The 16,505-nt window shown below is 44.6% G+C and overlaps 1 protein-coding gene across 2 annotated transcripts in view; it reads left to right on the top strand.

Annotated features, from left to right (window-relative positions):
* The window catches only part of FGF12 (fibroblast growth factor 12), a 219,247-nt gene that overhangs the window by 74,350 nt on the left and 128,392 nt on the right, over positions 1 to 16,505 (top strand). The window contains exon 1 of one of the 2 annotated variants that reach the window (XM_036389245.2): positions 5,633 to 5,907. The exons of the other annotated variant lie outside the window; for it this stretch is intronic. Coding sequence (XP_036245138.1) covers positions 5,820 to 5,907 — 88 coding nt within the window. The 5' untranslated portion in view covers positions 5,633 to 5,819. Of the gene's footprint in view, positions 1 to 5,632; positions 5,908 to 16,505 lie in introns of those variants that run through there. 2 annotated transcript variants of the gene reach the window in all.

The following is a 16,505-nucleotide window of genomic DNA, read 5'->3' on the forward strand; positions in this document are numbered from 1 at the left end:
AGTGGGGAAATTGCCAGTGAAGAGGGACTGAGCTGTGCAGTCCTGGACATGCTCTTAAATGATCTTGAAGAGTGAGGGGGTGAAGAAGAGACAAAATCTTTGAAGTAAGAGAAACAGAAGTGGACATAAAAGAGCTGCAGAGGGAGCATCTGATATGGAGTATCTGCTGAACTAACAACTGTATAAACTGTGGAGGAGTGCAGGGTAATGCACCCACTGATGAAACTTAAATATATGGGGGGTGTATATATAAATATTATATATACATATATATATATATTATGGTAAGGATAAGAGGTGCTACTGGGGTCCTTTTCACACATTTCCTCACTGGTAAAAGACCACAGAGACAGTGAATCTCTCTAGAAGTACTAGCTCAGCAGATGCAAGCAGAAATTATTGGAAAAGGTACAGAAAGCAAATAGGAGCTATCATCCTGCTGTGCTAGAAATCCCTGGAGCACTTGCACCTTGAGTACTGTGTGCAGCTCCAGTTATCCTGTCTCAGAAAAGATGTGATAGAACTAGAAAGGCACAGGAGACAATGACAAGGTCAGTGGAGCATGAAGAGTAGCTGCTGCCCAGGGAATGATGGAACAGATTAGGCATTTTCAGGTGCCTTCAGAAATGAAACAATTGAAGAAGGAAATACGACAGAGGTGTATAAAACCATGACTGTTATGGAGAACATAAAATTACTATTTCACAATATAATCTTATAATGCTCACCTTAACTTATAAGGTGAGCATTAAACGATTAAATGGAGCTATCGAGAAGGAGTTTTAAACTAATAAAAGCTTTTTCCTGCCACATGATTAACCTGTGGAACTCCTTGCCAAAAGATGGTTAGGAGACCAATGGTATTACTGGTTTCCAAAAATTAGTATAAAAAGTAGTTGGGGAGAAATCCATCAAGGGTTCTTAAACACATTGTGAGACATCCTGTAGATGAGGGCACCTGCTGGGCAGTGGCAGTGGGTGGAAGGAACAGTGTCTGGCTGCCTCTTTTTCCAGAGTATCTGTTCTGTGTTGCACATACTACTGCTAAAATGTTTGGAGATGCCCTAGAAGTTCAGGTTCTGAGGAAGTGTCACTGTACTGAAAAACATTCAGAACAACAACTTCTCCCTAATTCAGACTGGAGACGTTTGATACACAAAGCCTTCTTTGCATGTAATATTAGATTTCTTCTTAATGTCAGGAAATTGAGCTGCTGAGTGCTCATTACTATAAGCTTTTTATGTGTCTGAGGATAAACCTATTAAATGATCAAGGCTATGGGACATCTTTTCTTTTGCTCTGGAACCTGCTTTGGTGAGCTTAGAAGGGGCTGAGATTTTACGAAGTCAGTTTCTCCAGCAGGACCTGAAGTCAGTGGTTTCTGTTCACTCTTGCTCAGAAAAGCAACGAAGAAATTAATCTTTCTTGTCTGATGTATGAAATCAAGCTCTTCTCCTTTTTTTTTTTTTTTTTTTTTTTTTTTTTGTCTCACCTTCTGTTTGCTCTCAGAAGGTGTGTGGTATACTTTATCCATGGTAGAGTTTTCAGAAGAATCTTTCTTTGCCTTAGTGCAGTTTTATACTGATAAGGAAGAGGCTAATTCTCTCATTAAATCACCAGAATGAGGACTGACAGATGATTCCCTACTTGTCCACAAATTTCTTGTATGACCTTCAGCAAACCTCTCAACTTTGTGCTGCAGTTCCCACTGTCTCTGGTGTGACTGTGCTGTGCTTTGGTGGAGCTGGGTGCAGTAGGAGCTCTATGTGGCTGTTATGTCCCTTGCCAGTTTCATCTAGAAGGGGAAAAGGGTAAGCAGAAATAGCCAGAGAGCACAGTGGTGACAGTGGTTTGCACTGAAAAGGACTTGGCCCGTTTTGGTAGATTTTGCTCTTGCAAGGAGAGGTGCTGTGGAGTGGTTCTGTGCCACCACTGAAGAATATGCAGTCACTGATCACATATCAACCCATGGAGTGAGCTTGGAGAAATGAGCACCAAGTGCCAAGAGATTTGTAAATTTACAGAGAGAGGGACAAGGTGCAAACTCTGCATCAGCACCAGCTCTTAAGGTTAATGGGCCCTTTCTCATCATATCCGCCCAGAAAATGTTTGGCCAGAAAATGCACCAAGGGCAGAGACTTGCAGCAAAACCCAAACCAACCAACCAGAAATAACACACCTGCACAAGCTGTTTGTCTGTACACCCATCACAATGTTCAAAGAACAACCAGTCAGTATGGGTGACAACAGAACAGCATAGACACAGCACCCTGTATGAACACAAGGAAAGCTTTCCTGGCTAGTCTCTTCATGGAGCTTTTGTAGATTTTCTTTCTTTCTTGGCTTTTGTAACTGGTGAACTCATACACATTATGCTATTTTAATACTTAGCAAAGAGCCTTGTCGGCTAAATCACCTTATTTTTCTCTGATCAGAGTGCAGTACATTCCTCTTTTTAGCAGACGGTATTAATTTAAATTCCATAATCCTAAACATATTCTCGTTTCTGTTCAGTGCTTCAGAAGGCCAATGGTATTTTAATTTAATAAGGGAGAAACACACATGACACTGTGTTCCCTGTAAATGTCTTCTGACCTCAATAAAGCTTTCACAGCTTTCTTTGTGTTCCAGCAAATGCAATCCCTGCTTTTATTCAAGCACACTATCATTTCTAATACCTGTGTTCTACCAGTGGCTAAAAATTTAAATATCTCTAGCATTTTCACAGTAACTTTTGAGATGTTATTAGCATTATTATTTAGTAGTGTGAGCTCATCAATGGAGCCATAGTGAGATTTATGCACCACTGCGTCCCATTGAAGTATTGTTTGGGTCCATGCTGTCTCTCTGCACTGAAGTAAATTTTATTTTGGTTTACCTTGTTTTCAGATTAAAATGAGTTGACACATCTAGCAATGTCTCAATTTATGTCAGCTCCATTTATCTTTTCAAATTCTTTAAGCTTTGTTTACTGGGCTAAGATTTACCTAATTGGGTACATGATATTACTGAGTATTTTGTAGCATGTAAACACTTGAGTCATATGCATCACAGTTCTTCCTTTACCATTTTTATGCTTCCATTTTGCTGTCTAAACTTGCTTAAACCTACTCAGTTTGAAAGAGCACATGCTTGTTGCAGTCCTTACGGCCCTTCTTTGGAAATGTCAGGTAACAGTCATTCTTTTCACTGGTTTGAGTTTGCCCTCTTTTCCTCTAATGTGCCTCAGGAACCAACCCCTTAGACTGTGCCCACAAAGGCTGGATTATCAGCCTTGCTGCAAGGTGATGGAAACTCCCCAAAGAAATGGGGATTATTTTATTAGTGGATTTTATGGGCTATTTTGAGTAGGTTTTCCAGGAACAACTATGTTTAGTTTAATGAACAGAGGTCTCAAAATTCAGCTAGCTGTTGCATTTTCACTTTTTATTCTAACAAACATCTGTATCGTGTCCAAGGCACTTGCCCTTGCATGTTCATGGGATACATCTGCCCATTTCTATGCTAGGTTGATACATACAATTTTTAAGTGCAACTCTTCCCTCTTACCTAGTGCAGCACTTCAGTCCTGGCCTCCCTAAATGAGAGCCCCTCATTTAGAGCCCCATGTTGGCTGCTAAGCAAGGAGGGCACCTTGACTTTGGATCTCACTGTACTGTCCTTGATCAGCCAGATCCAGAATTGTTCTCATCTCAAACATGCTGCTGAAGCATTTGCAGAAAGAGGACTATTATTTTTTTATGCTATTACTGAAGTACTGGAGAACCACCAGTTCTGTTTTAGGGCTTCACTGTGCACACTTCTTCTGGCCTTGTTCCAGCAGGGCTGTAGGCTTGTTCTCAGGTGATCAGAAGTAGCAGAGGACTGAAGGACAACTCTGGGAGAAGGGTGAGGTAACCACTGTAGTCTCAGTTTGGTATGTGCCCTGACATGGCACCATAGCCTTTCATGATGGCTGTGGAGCAGGGATTGCTAAGGAGTGCAATGGAGCAATGATCCTGGGTAAATGGGGACATGGGGAAGGGCAGTTTCATTCAGCTTTTTGCTATGACTTGGTGCATGTGCAAGGTCCTGTCTAAAATAGCTTATAAATTAAGACAGAGTGATGATTTTTCAGCCTAAGTCACAGCAGACAACAAAAACTGAGTTTAACATGAATCCCAGGGATGTTAGTAACATCTTCCATCCTTCTAACAGTCCTGAACTGTATGCTACTGGCTTTGCTTCCAGATAAGTGCTGTTTTTTAGCATATGAAGTAGAGTTGACTGGAAAAATAAGAGCTACCATTTCATGAAATGTTTAGCATTTTAACTGGGTTTTTTTTCCCCTTTTATATTCAAGAGTAAATCTGAAACTGTGGAGTATTTATTGAGGGCATGAAAGACTCCAGATGCTCTCAAAAATATTAGTTTTGCCACACATGCTTGATAGATTCTCACACCTAAACAGCATTTCTTTTGTTATGCCTGGGTTATGTGCCTTAGTACTCTGATCTAGATGTTAACATCTAAGTTTGTATCCCCACTCTCTCATATCACTGAAGTGCTGGCCAGAAGCTTGTTACATCCTAGAGTGCAGTCTCTGGAAAAATATCCATCTCATGAGCTGGTCAGACACATCTGGTCACTTCTTCCAGGTATTAGAGAAACAAAAGCAGAGAAGGTTTTGAAAGCTTATGTGTAAGTAGGTAACCCTGCTTGAGCACAAAGTAATTCAGTTAAAAATTCACCCTTGTGCTGGGTTCCTATTTGTCCCAGAGGGAGCTGCTTTTTAGTGCACTATTAGAGTTCATTCAGGTGAAAGAGTTCTTTTGAACATCTTTTGTATGTGATAGTACTGTTTTGTCGAAGGAGTTTTTCTGTGCTCCTGTCCTTTCTAGCCTTGTGTTGTGGGTTTTGTGTAATTTCATGAATTGGAGACAGTTCTGGTTAGTTTCCAATCCTTGCATGTGAAATATATGCCCTACCTTTCTCTGTGCAGCGCCAATACTGAGACTTGAGTCTGCAGCGCTGTAACAGCGACAGTTTAAAAACAGGTAAAAAAGAAGGTACCTTGAGTTTCAATGGAGCGCCCTTTGCAGGAGGCTGGCGCCTTGGGGCAGGTGGGAAGACGGAGGCTCCCTCCTTCACAGCGTGCTCATCAGGGAGCCCTCCCGTCTGGGCATCCGCACCCAGCGGTGCTTTAAGACCAGAGGTGTGTCTTCTTCCCGGCGCCGCTGCCGGCCCCTGGTTCCAGCCCCGGGAGCCCCGGCAGGGCCGCGCTCGGTGCCTTCTGTGGCTGGGGCACCGCGGGACCAGCCCTGCCAGGCCCCGCACGGCGGCCCTGGCGCTGCTGGGGCGGGCGGCGGGGCTGTCTCCTCCCTCCCTCCCTTCCTCCCTCTTCGCCGGGACTCGCACAACTCGAGTGCGGCGGGACCGGGTCCCCGGTGGCGGGGGGAAAGCGGCAGAGCCCCCGCCGGAGGAGCGGAGCGGCCGAGCCCCGGCGGCGGGGGGGTCCCGGCGGCGCGGCCCGGCCCGGCCCGGCCCGGCGGGGGCTGTGCCGGCAGGGGGCAGGGCTGGGAGCCGGCCGCGCGTGTTTCTAGGGCTTGACGTCCTTCCAGCCAGCCCGCCCCGCTTCCCGGCACGGCCGGCCCTTCGCCGGCGGACAAGTCCCGAGAAGTGGCGGCGGGGTCCCCCTTCCTCCCCCGGGCGCGGCGGGGCCGCGGCGATGGGCCAGGAAGTTTGGCGGCGAGGGGGCCCGGCGCCCCGCCGCTGAGAGCCGGCCGCTCCGGGGCCGGTCCCTTTTCCGAGGAGCGGGAGGGCGCCACAAAGTGAAATCCATGAGGATTCTCGGGCTTCTCCTGGAGAAAGGCTCGCATATGCTGCAGTGTCTCTGTGGAAGGCGCCTGAGATCCAGCCACAGCCCAGGTGGGGAGCGCGCGTCCTTGTCCCCGCCGCCCTCACCTCCCCGCCCGGGCGCCGCTCGGCCCGGGCTGGCCCCGTTTCCTCGCCGGCCTCCCTCTCTCCCTCCCCTGCGCCTCCGTCTCGCCGGCGCCGCGCACAGGTGGCCGGGATGGGCCGGGCGCTGTCCGCGGTGCTGACCCCGCCGCTGATCCCCGGACCGAGTCCCCTTAATTCGGCATCCGCACACCCGGCTCCCCTCCGCATCCCCGCCCGCTGATTCCCAACCCGGCCCCTCTCCCGGCCTGGCCCCCACCCCACCCCTGTGGCTAATCCCTCCTGGAGCCCCCACCCACACAGAGCCCCCACGTGTGTCCTTTGTCCTCACAGAGATTCCTGCCTCACACATGACCCTCATTATTGTTCCCCGTCCTACCTGCAGCCCACTCAGGTCCTTTTTCTTCATATGGGACCCCTGTATTTCTCGTCCCACCTGGAACCCACAACTGTGCCTTCTGTTAGCACCTGGCCAATATGGGGATAACCCTCCCCAGAGTGCCAGTGGCCCCAAACAACTCTAGGGTTGGCCCCTGTGTGAGAGCTCTCTACACTTTGTGCTTCTGGTAGTAGTAATGTCACAGTGGTTTTCTGGTGGAGGGTGCTGAATGAGTTTTTGAATGGCAGTATACTTACAAGCAAAGAGAAATCCCAGCCTGCTCCTGATGGGGGGCCTGAGGAAACTCCCAACTCCTCTCTCAGCTCCTAGCCTGGTGGGGAGAGAGCATTTCTCTAGGATGGGAAGGAAGTGCAGTGGGGCGAATTTCTGAACAATATTTGTGATCCTAAGCACTTCCCCTGAGCACTTCTTGAAGAGGGGAATGAAATAAGTGCATGAGTGCCTTGGTTTGGTGCGGTACTACCCCTAAGTTTTAGGATATCTTGTTGAAGCTTTTAAAGTGGTGTTTCTACAATTTCTTCAGTGCTACACGTTTCTTCCATGAATTTGACTTTCCCTCTCTAGAACACTGGGTAAATGCTTCTGGAGTGAAATCCTGTGTTATTGTTGTTATTATTAACATCTATAGAAACTATTAATTGGATGCTTATGAGGGTGTCTCTTAGAGTATTCTTTCTTAATCCTTGTGTCAGGTTTTTTTGTGAGATCTTGGTCCTAGAAGAGAGAGAATGTCCATGCCTCTAGTGCAAATGCTTGGTGTTCTCTTGAAGAGAAAGGCTGTTCTTAGGGGACCACTGTTGCTGAGGTAGCCGGGATTCCCTTATGGCCTTGCTAAGGAAAAGCTGTTAATGGTTATAGCCACCCGTTTATGCCTCAGTAGCCTCTTCCCTCCCATGACACTCTGTTGTGCAAGTTGCTGTCTGTGACAAGCTCATGGCAACGGGGCAATCTTTGGGAGAGAACGCTGGACTCCCTTCAAAGCATGTTCTGCCCTGCTTTAAAGAACAATATGCTAACTAAATAGAATAAATTGTGGCTGCACGTGGAAGCCGTATGCACACTAGTCTCTCTCCAGTGAAAAGCTATAGTGGAGTTTTCACCGTGGTGCTATGTGTGAATGTGTGGTTTGTGTCTTTTGGAAGAGCAGTAAAGAGAACAATATGCTACTGGTAAAAGTGGGGTGTGCTCAGGCCATGGGGGATGCTAGGCTGTAACTTTAGAGAACTAGAAGTCAGCAATAGTGTCCTAATAGTTTCCTGGCTGAGCTGGTTTGGCTTTACAGGTGGATCCTATACTGGAGTGTGCTTGATGCATATATAGTGCTTGAATCTTTTCTTACGTTCCCTGTTCTGAGGAATGATACTGAACATTGAGTAGTCTTTGTATTTCCTGATCTTGTGCTGTATGGAGACAGACTGTGGGAATGATCTCCTATTGTAAACTCCAACTGAGCTTATTTTCCAGGTACTAGCCCCATGCCACCATGAGCCTGACCACTCCAGATGGGGTCTGTTGCTTTGAATCAGCATGCTAAAATACATTCCCTCTCCTTGGCTGCGCTTTTTTATTTTCTGTTAAGGTTGGGGATTATGTTCTTGAAAAATGGTCAATAGAAAGGAAAATTTCCACTTATAAAAGAGTCAGTGTGGGGTGGGCCTGCTGGGGGATAAATCTCCTTGCTAACTTCTTCAAAAGCTGAGCATGTCCCAGGAGACAGGTGTATACTCTGGCAACAACCCTAAAGGTGTAGTGCTGTGCCTAGTGTGGCACTGTGGGGCCAAGCCAGTCAGAGATGTACACCAGCAAAAGGATTATAAAATTATGGGAGTGGAAGGACTGTGGAAACATCAACTACAACAGTGGTGGCACAGAATGTTGTGAACTACCTCAGTGTCCTTGATCCTCTGATCTGAAGTTATTCTGACGGATTGACCAAGCCTTTTGCCTTCCTCATATCTGTGTTTTCTTTAATGCAAACAGCTCATAAGGATGTAAGCACACATTTCAAGTCAGATTCATATTTGTGTGTTGTGCTGACTCAGAGCCTTAGACCACTCCTGATCCTGACAGAAGCTAATGCATGACACTTCAAAGAGAAATGGTGAAATATTGAAGGTAGTTGAATAGTACTGTACAACTCTATTGTGATGTTTGCAAAAATATTAGCAAGATTTTTTTTTTCTGTTATGCAAAGACCTCTCACCTCTTTACTTTAGCTAACTCTAGCCTGTTGTTTTCTTATGCTCCACTTCCGAGGTGTGCACATCTTGTCTTAAGGGCAGGCTGGGCTTGTTTGAATAGCACCTTGTAAAATGGAGCTTAATGGATCTCCAGACCACCACAAAAGTGCAAGTAATTCATAGCAATGCAGAGTAAGAGATTTATCCTCTTCCTTTGGGAATTTCTTTTCAAGTATTTTAGCACAGCAACATCCTGTATCATCTTTCAGGTGCTTCACTTGTTATCTTAGTTTCAGAGTTTGCAAGCTGACTGATTACATTGCATGGGCAGAGATATTTCCCGTTGCAATGGTGCAACCACAGTTAATTTTGTTAAGTGTTTTTCCTTTGATTTATTTTCTCTGCTAACACTCTTTTCCCCTTTGCTTAGGAGATGTGGTTTGCCAGTCCAGGTTTTTGTTTTTGCTTTTGGCTTCCTAGCCAAAATTATGAAACAGATAGCTACTACACTGTTAAATTCAAGGTAAACATTAAATAATGACTGCATTGTTGTTGCAGCTGTGAATAGAGTTGTGAAAAACTATTTTAAGTGACCTGTACCTGGTTTGCAGCCACTTTGATGTAAAAGGCCCTGTACCCATAGACTGCATAATAGCAGCATGGAGATTTCTGCTAGTGAGCGTGTTTTAGCCTTGTTCCATAAAGGATTTCTTACTCGGCTCTATGAGTGGTTCTGTCTCATGCCTGTCCTCGCCCTGCCTCTGGCCAGACTCTCCCGTGGCATGCATCATTGTTAAACCACAGATACTTCTCACATCAACCAGCAACAGCATTCAGCATCAGTGCATTTTCAGTTTTATTTTCAATAGTAGAGGTTTAGTTGTATCCAGAGACTGATCTATTCTCAAACATTCACAAGAGTACTTCTCAGTTTAAGTCTCTATTTTGCAAATTGATGCCTTCAGTACAAATTAAGCTCATATTGAAAGTAAATCCTGAACTTGGCTTTCATGGGAGTCTCACACTGGTGAAATTTGGAGATGCTCCTGAATATATAGTGATTGATGCTGGCTTTATGGCAAATTGAAATGATGTCTGCACAGTAGGTCTTCATATTTCTCCAGGCATCACAACACTAAGTTTGATATTTGGGGCAACAGGAACAAGCATTCTGTCTAGGTAGGCAGGGTCAGGCTGTGCCTCTGCCATTAATTAGCCAGTCTGTAGCTGCCCATATAAATCTTTGCATTTTCCCTGAGACTATTTAGGGCACTGTCATAATGAGTCTGCATGTGCAAGACATCTTCAGATGCAAATGGAATCACACACATAGGAGGTACAATTGCATATTCAAGAATAGCATTTGGCTTATGAGCAGAACAGGCACTCCTTTGTTTGCTTGTGCAGTCATCTGTGCATCCATCTACATTTTATTTACATACACTAGTTCTTGAAAATTTTCCCACTGCTGTTCATTCAAGTAAACAGCAAGTTACAGTGTGCAGCAAATACTGCACAGTTCAGCTTCAAATTACTGGAAGCAGCAGCTCTGTGTATGTAAGTGACTGCAGTTCCTTGCTGAGTTCAGGGAGCACAGAGAGGCTTTGATCTGTGGCAGCTCAGAGTGTGGATGTGCAGTGCTGCTGGGAGATGGGAACGGTGGCTTAGTGGGGCTGAGCTGGAGCTGGGAGTGGGTCACAAGGCTGAGAAGCACTGGGATCTGGCTGGGGGTCATCAGTACATTTTCCTTCCCACACCAGGTGTGTTGCCTGCCATTCTCTGCCACTGGTATGGTACATATTTTGTTCAGGCTCCCTCTTCCTGTTTTGTGTTTTTGGAAAAGTAACACTTGCTGACCAGTGGAAGTTAAGTAGCTGTGCTGTTCTGGGATAATGCCTATTGTTGACACTCATATGCTAGTGGAAAGAATATCTTTGTCTGATTTAGTTTAATTCAACTGGGAAATGAATTAAACAAAACTCTGAAAACTCTTTTTTATTATAACAGGAGCACTCCTCTGGGGTATTATTCAAGAATAGCTATAGCATTTTAAATCCATGCTTTCCTTTATTCTGAAGTAACCCTCTCATACAGACATTGGCTAAGCATCTCTCCTGGAAGTCCATAGTGCTTGTGCATCTTTTTAAAAAAATCTGTTCTAGAAATGATGAATTTTTTAGCATTTTTATTTGGTGAAATTACTTGGTTTCTATCATACAAAAATTCCAGAGATACAAATGATAATGAACTTAGATATACGCATATAACTTTTTTAAGTGCTTGCAGCCAGTTCTGTGTAGTTATGCAAGGGAAAGTCTTTGATATTATGCAGGATTTTATTTTTCAGTTTGCAATAAAGTATTTCATAAATCTTCAAAAGAAATGCAGGTCCAGGAACTCCCTGGGAGTAAAGTGGCTTAGCAATGCAGAGCTGTCAGCCAGATATCTCAGATTACAGAGCTGGGCACTTGGAATTGCTGGATCTTAACTCAGTCCTCTGAGTATTGAAACTTGTCTGGGTCCTACGAGAGCATCACTGATACTGAATCATATCTGAAAAATGTTTTACTTTCTCTGAATGAGGAAATACAAGCAAAATAAGAGTCATTTGAATTTTCTTAAGTACCTGTAATCAGGATGATAAACAGTACTTTAAAGCAGAGGTTGGCTGGTTTATGGCACTTCTCACGTAAAGGTTTGCATGGTTTTGCAAAGGAATAAAGCTTAACTTCCTTTGTTTCCCAGTCTCAGCCAAGAAAAGAGTTAGAGGTGTCTGAGGTGTACAATTGCAATGCATTATAAACTGAAACATTTATGGGAAATGTTAGCTAACAATATAATGAAATATTTTTTCAGCTTTTCCATTTGTTTTCCTGAATGACTGTGTGTATAAAATTCTGTGTTGCTGTTTTTCCACTTGAAGTGTAACTAAAGAATGCAGGGTCAAAGGGAGATATTTAAAGTTGACTTTCAGAGCAGATGCTTTCAGCTTAAGAGCTGTGTGACTGTTAGGTCATGTCCATCGAAGACCAAGGAGTATTTCCGGAGACAGGTCTCAGCTCACTGAACCATCTGAGTGCATATTTAACTCTATTCGTGCACCTAGTCCCAACCAGAACCATTACTGAACCATTAGATTAGTGGTACCTATCATCCCTAAAATTCTTCTTGTTTGCCCTGTCCACAGAGCATTGACAGTAGGCTTGTTTTCTGCTTCTAGCAGATCCCTCTGGAGGTATTTCACAGCCATCGGTTCCCAGATGGAAAGCCCTGTTTGTTAAAGAAATTGAAGTCTTCCTGCTTTGTTTGTGAGAGCGATCTACTTCTGGCTCACTGAACTTTGTCTCAAAACCAAGCCACTTGTCTTCCCATAGCCCTTTCTGCTGCTTTCCAGAAGTAACCTGTTTAATTTTTTACCAAACTGATGCTAGTTTTAAATTTTTTAGTCCAGGTTGTACATTTATCATCAAAAGTTCAGCATGGTCTGGAAACTAGATAAGATTTCCTGTAGAATATAGAATTTTTTCAGTTGTAAAAGACCTCTAAAATTATTGAGTACAACTGTTAACCCAGCCCTGCCAAATCCACCACTTAGTGCCACATCTGCATGTCTTAAATACCTCAAGGGATGGTGACTCCCCCACTTCCTTGGGCAGCCTTTCTAATGCTTAGCAACTCTTTCAGTGAAGAAATTTTTCCTAATATACAATGTAAAGCTCCTTTGATGCAATTTGAGGCCATTTCCTCTTGTCCTGTCACTTGTTATTTAAAGAGACTGACCCTTACCTCGCCACAGCCTTCTGTCAGGGAGTTGTAGAGAGCAATAATGTCCCCTCTGATTCTCCCTTTCTCCAGGTTAAATACTTCCAATTCCCTCAGCCACTCCTCATAGGACTTGTTCTCTAGACTCTTCCCCAACTCTGTTCTGGAGCTGGACGGATCACGTCAGTGTCTTTCTTGAAGTTAGGGGCCCAAAACTGGATACAGGAATTGAGCTGTGGCCTCATAAGATGATTGTAATGGATACCAGATGCAATGGTAGTGTGCAAAGCTTTCAATTGTATGAATAAATGTTTGATTAATAGGCCTTTAAATAATTCTTCTTCCCCTTGGAGGTAAAGAGATGTGTAATGTTTAATAATAAAAATAGTGTTTCTTCCCATAGCCTGAAATGGCATGGAAGGAGGTAATCATGTTTTGTATGGCAAAGCATTTTTCTAAATGGCATGTTTATGCCTTTCTAGCATGGTGGCTGCAATTGGCTGCTGGGCCGATTTGCATGTGCTAAATTGCAGTCCTGGGGATCTGTGAAAACAACCCAGCAAAGCCAATCTCAGCTGGGAGCATGGAAGCTGCTGCTAAATTTGTGATGAGCCACCCCCAGGCCCAGCGTGAGTCATTATCATTGTTTTGTTTTCCAGAAGTTGGTACCAAATGCTTCCAGGATCCAAAGCATGGATTATCTCTGGAATTGTATTTGTTCCCTCAAAGCTTTGTTTGTTCCAGATAAGAGGAAAGAATAGGAAAGAAATCTGTTTTTTAAAAAATGAAATAATTGTTTCCCTATTAATGTTCTCTTCCTGCTTTTAATGTGCACTCACAGCCATTTGTTCACTTGCAAACCCACTTGTGCATGATCCAGCAGTTGCTGCTCGGTCCTAATCAGTTTGCTTTGTGCTCCCAAGGCGATGTGGGGGCAACAGTAAGTACAGTAGGATGAGGCAACTTGACTGAAGTCATTGTTTGGCTCTGGCAGAGCTGAGGTGGGGAGTTTCTGTCCCTTCTTCTATTTGCCTTGCTGGTTTTTCAGTGAGTGTTTTTATGAAGCCACAGCTATGTGTGGGACCAGCTGGGGCATCCATTTGCTGTAGGTCAGGAATCTTTGATCTGAGGAGTGCACTGGCCTGATCCCCAGGGTCTTATACCTGATGCCCACTTGCTGCAGTTGCTGGTCCTTGGGGAGGTAGGACAAGGTGCTGAGAGAACAAAAGCCCCTGACCTGTGCTGTGATTGTGACAAACAGTGCATTTGTTCCCGACTTCTAGCCCTTGTTTCAGGCTGTCTTCTGAAACAGACTTCTTTGATGTGCCGTGGACCATGCAAGTGTCTCTGCAGGGACTGTGGGTGGGATGCAGAGGAAATGCTGGGTCCTGCAGAGGAAAGGTCCAGGAGTAGGAAAATGCATGTGTGTGGGCATACAGAAGCATATAGAAGTGATTAAAATTCAAAACTTCAACATACAGTGGGTGGAAAAGACATGGACAGAGTGGGAGGCCTACATGAGCATGGGAGTGGAATAAGGAGTGGAGAGCACTGAAAAAGAGAAACGGACAAAGGGGAACTTCTAGTGAAACTGGTTTTAAAATGTAGTTAAACATGCAGTCCTTGCTTTGTGGATGGGAGTACCCAATCTGGTGTTCCCTCCTCTGCATTACTGATTTTCAGGGTGGGGAAGTCTGCTGGGAGGATCCAAAATAAGTCTGGAGGGAGGGGCAGGCAAAGCAGTCTTCCTTATGGGGCCAAGGGTGAAGCTGCACACACTTGCACAGAGCATTCAAACTGGAAAAGCACAAGGATCAAAAGTGTCCATGACACTCCACAGTGCTCAAGCCTCTCTATGATGTTGCTGTGTCTACAGAGAACCATTGGAAGGTATTGCAACATCGTCCATGCTGCAAGTTCCATCTCAAGCTCTGGATTTCCTCTTTTGTTGCAATGTGACATGAAAACCAAACCAAAGGAAATAATGATTCTAATGCTGATGGGACTGGACAGCCAACGTGCTGCCACTGCTTTTCTGAGTTCCTGTGACTTAGTGTTGCCATTGTTTATCCTCTTCTGTGGCTTTTTGGTGGTGGAGCAAGGGGCACGTGAGCCTATGTTGAATCGCAGCAGTGAAATTCAAGCGCAGACCCCTTTCCTGTGTCCCAGTGCGTGGTGCTCCCCTTGCTCTCAGCTCTGTGTGCCCAAGCCCTTTATTTCCCTGCTGCTTCAGTTTAGCAATAGCATACGTGTATCCTGGGTGGTGTATTTGTGAAGCTGGAGGGACTCTTAGGTGGTGCTTTTGAAAGGCTGATTTCCCCAGGTATTTGTGCTCAGTGCAAGCAGGGTATAATCTCTTAAATATTCAGTTGGTTGATCAGACAAATATGTATATAATTATTCACATATGGCTTAATGTTCTGTGGCTGTGCTTGGGTGTTCCTCTCTAATAACTCTAATTTACCTTTAATGGATAAGACAAAGAAACCTGGTTTGCTTTTTCCTCCGTTTCTGCATTTGCTGGAGTTTCTGTGATGAATCCTTTACTGTGCTCACCCTTAACCTGAAGAGGCAGTTGTGGGAATATAAATCATGCTCCCAGATGCTTGCAGGCTGCTCGGCAACGAAATGCACTTTCCCTGCCCTGCCTTCCCTGCTAAATGGCTGACACACATCTTAAAGCATCTTGCTGGAGATCTCTTTCTGCCCTGCAGCTCGTTTGCAGCACCTTGGCTGAGAAGGTGATGCAGCTGTTTTAGGGTTGGTTTTGGGCTTTGTTTCTGAGGTTAGAAAAGGTTAGAGTTAGAACAATCAAATTTGTTCAGATGCTGTGTGAATCATGAATAAAGAGGGCAATTAAATGGGAGCATGTCCTTTCCTGAGAAAACACTTTAGTGAATGAATTTCACACTTGTTTGGCATTTCTGGCAAGTGGTGGGTCTTGCTGAGAGTGCTCCCATGAGAGCTTCTCTCCTACTCATCCACAGCTCATGCCCTTTGGGTCGATACTTCTCTGTCTAACATGCTGTTTGGCAGGGAATGCTCCCACCTCCCAGAGAAGGTCAGGCAATACACATTCTAAATTGTAGTCTGCTAAGTATAAAAATATCCAAACCAGAGGCTTTTCTTTGTTAGTTGTGAGAGAAAAACTAGCTCCGAAGTGGCAGAAAGATCTAGGCAGGCTCACTGCTTTGTGAAATAGCCATGGGTACCTCTTGGGGACTGTGCTAAGGGCTGTCCTGCCATAAGGCTGTGTCTATACAATGGGAAGAGTTTATTGCTTATGTGCATGGCCACTGAAGAAAAGTTTTTCAATAAGAAAGTCAAGTTTTGACTGGCAGGGTACAGAAAGAGAAATGCAGAGCCCTGAAGTGTTCTGGGAAGATACTTATAGGTCTAATTCCCACCCAGAGCAGGGACCAAGGACTTGTAAATCCTGCTCACTTAGCCCAAAGGCATCACTTCTCTTTCTCTCCTGTCACTCTGTTCACTTGTGTGAGCTCCAGACTCACTGCAAGTCTCAGACTCAATAGATTTTCCCTGATGCTTCTTTGCTCCTGGCCTGTAGAAGGGGAAGACAGGACAGTGTTAGGGAGGAGAGAAAGGCATTGAATCTCTATTATTTATGGGAGTGTTGTTCATTTGGCTGGTAAAATGCTGCTGGGATTAAGTGTTAGAGGAATGATGTGCTTGTTACTCAGTGAGCTCATGTTGCCCCACTAACTGCCAAAGGACAGTCGTCTGTTTTAGCACTTCTATAATCGCTTGTTAAGCTTTGAGTCTAAGAGCCAATATGTCTTACTCCCTACTTCATCTCTGCTTTATCCACAATGGTGTTGTGTTATAGAGACAGATCTTCACTGGGTTTAGTGTTGCCTGGAAAGAATTATTTGGAAAAAAATGAAGGAAAGCTCTGAAAAAGTCACCAATAGAAAGATAAAAGGAAGTAGGATCAATTAACAGAAAAATATGAGAGCAATTAATCTGGGCCAGAATAAAGTGTCCATCTAGTCCAATAGCCGTCCTCCATCTACACCAAACAGGAAAGAGTAAGAAAATATGATCTGTCCCCCAAATGCTCTCCCAGCTGCTAGCTATTTTCAGCTTAGAAAATTATCTGAGTCAGACGTGGTTCAATGTATGTAAGAGTTCTCAGCGGATGTTTCTTTTCTGTACTTGACCAGTCTCCCCTTGAGTACACGTGTATTTTTAGCATCACAGTGTCC

This window comes from Molothrus ater, chromosome 10 (assembly GCF_012460135.2).
Source record: "Molothrus ater isolate BHLD 08-10-18 breed brown headed cowbird chromosome 10, BPBGC_Mater_1.1, whole genome shotgun sequence".
Classification (NCBI taxonomy): Eukaryota; Metazoa; Chordata; class Aves; order Passeriformes; family Icteridae; genus Molothrus; species Molothrus ater.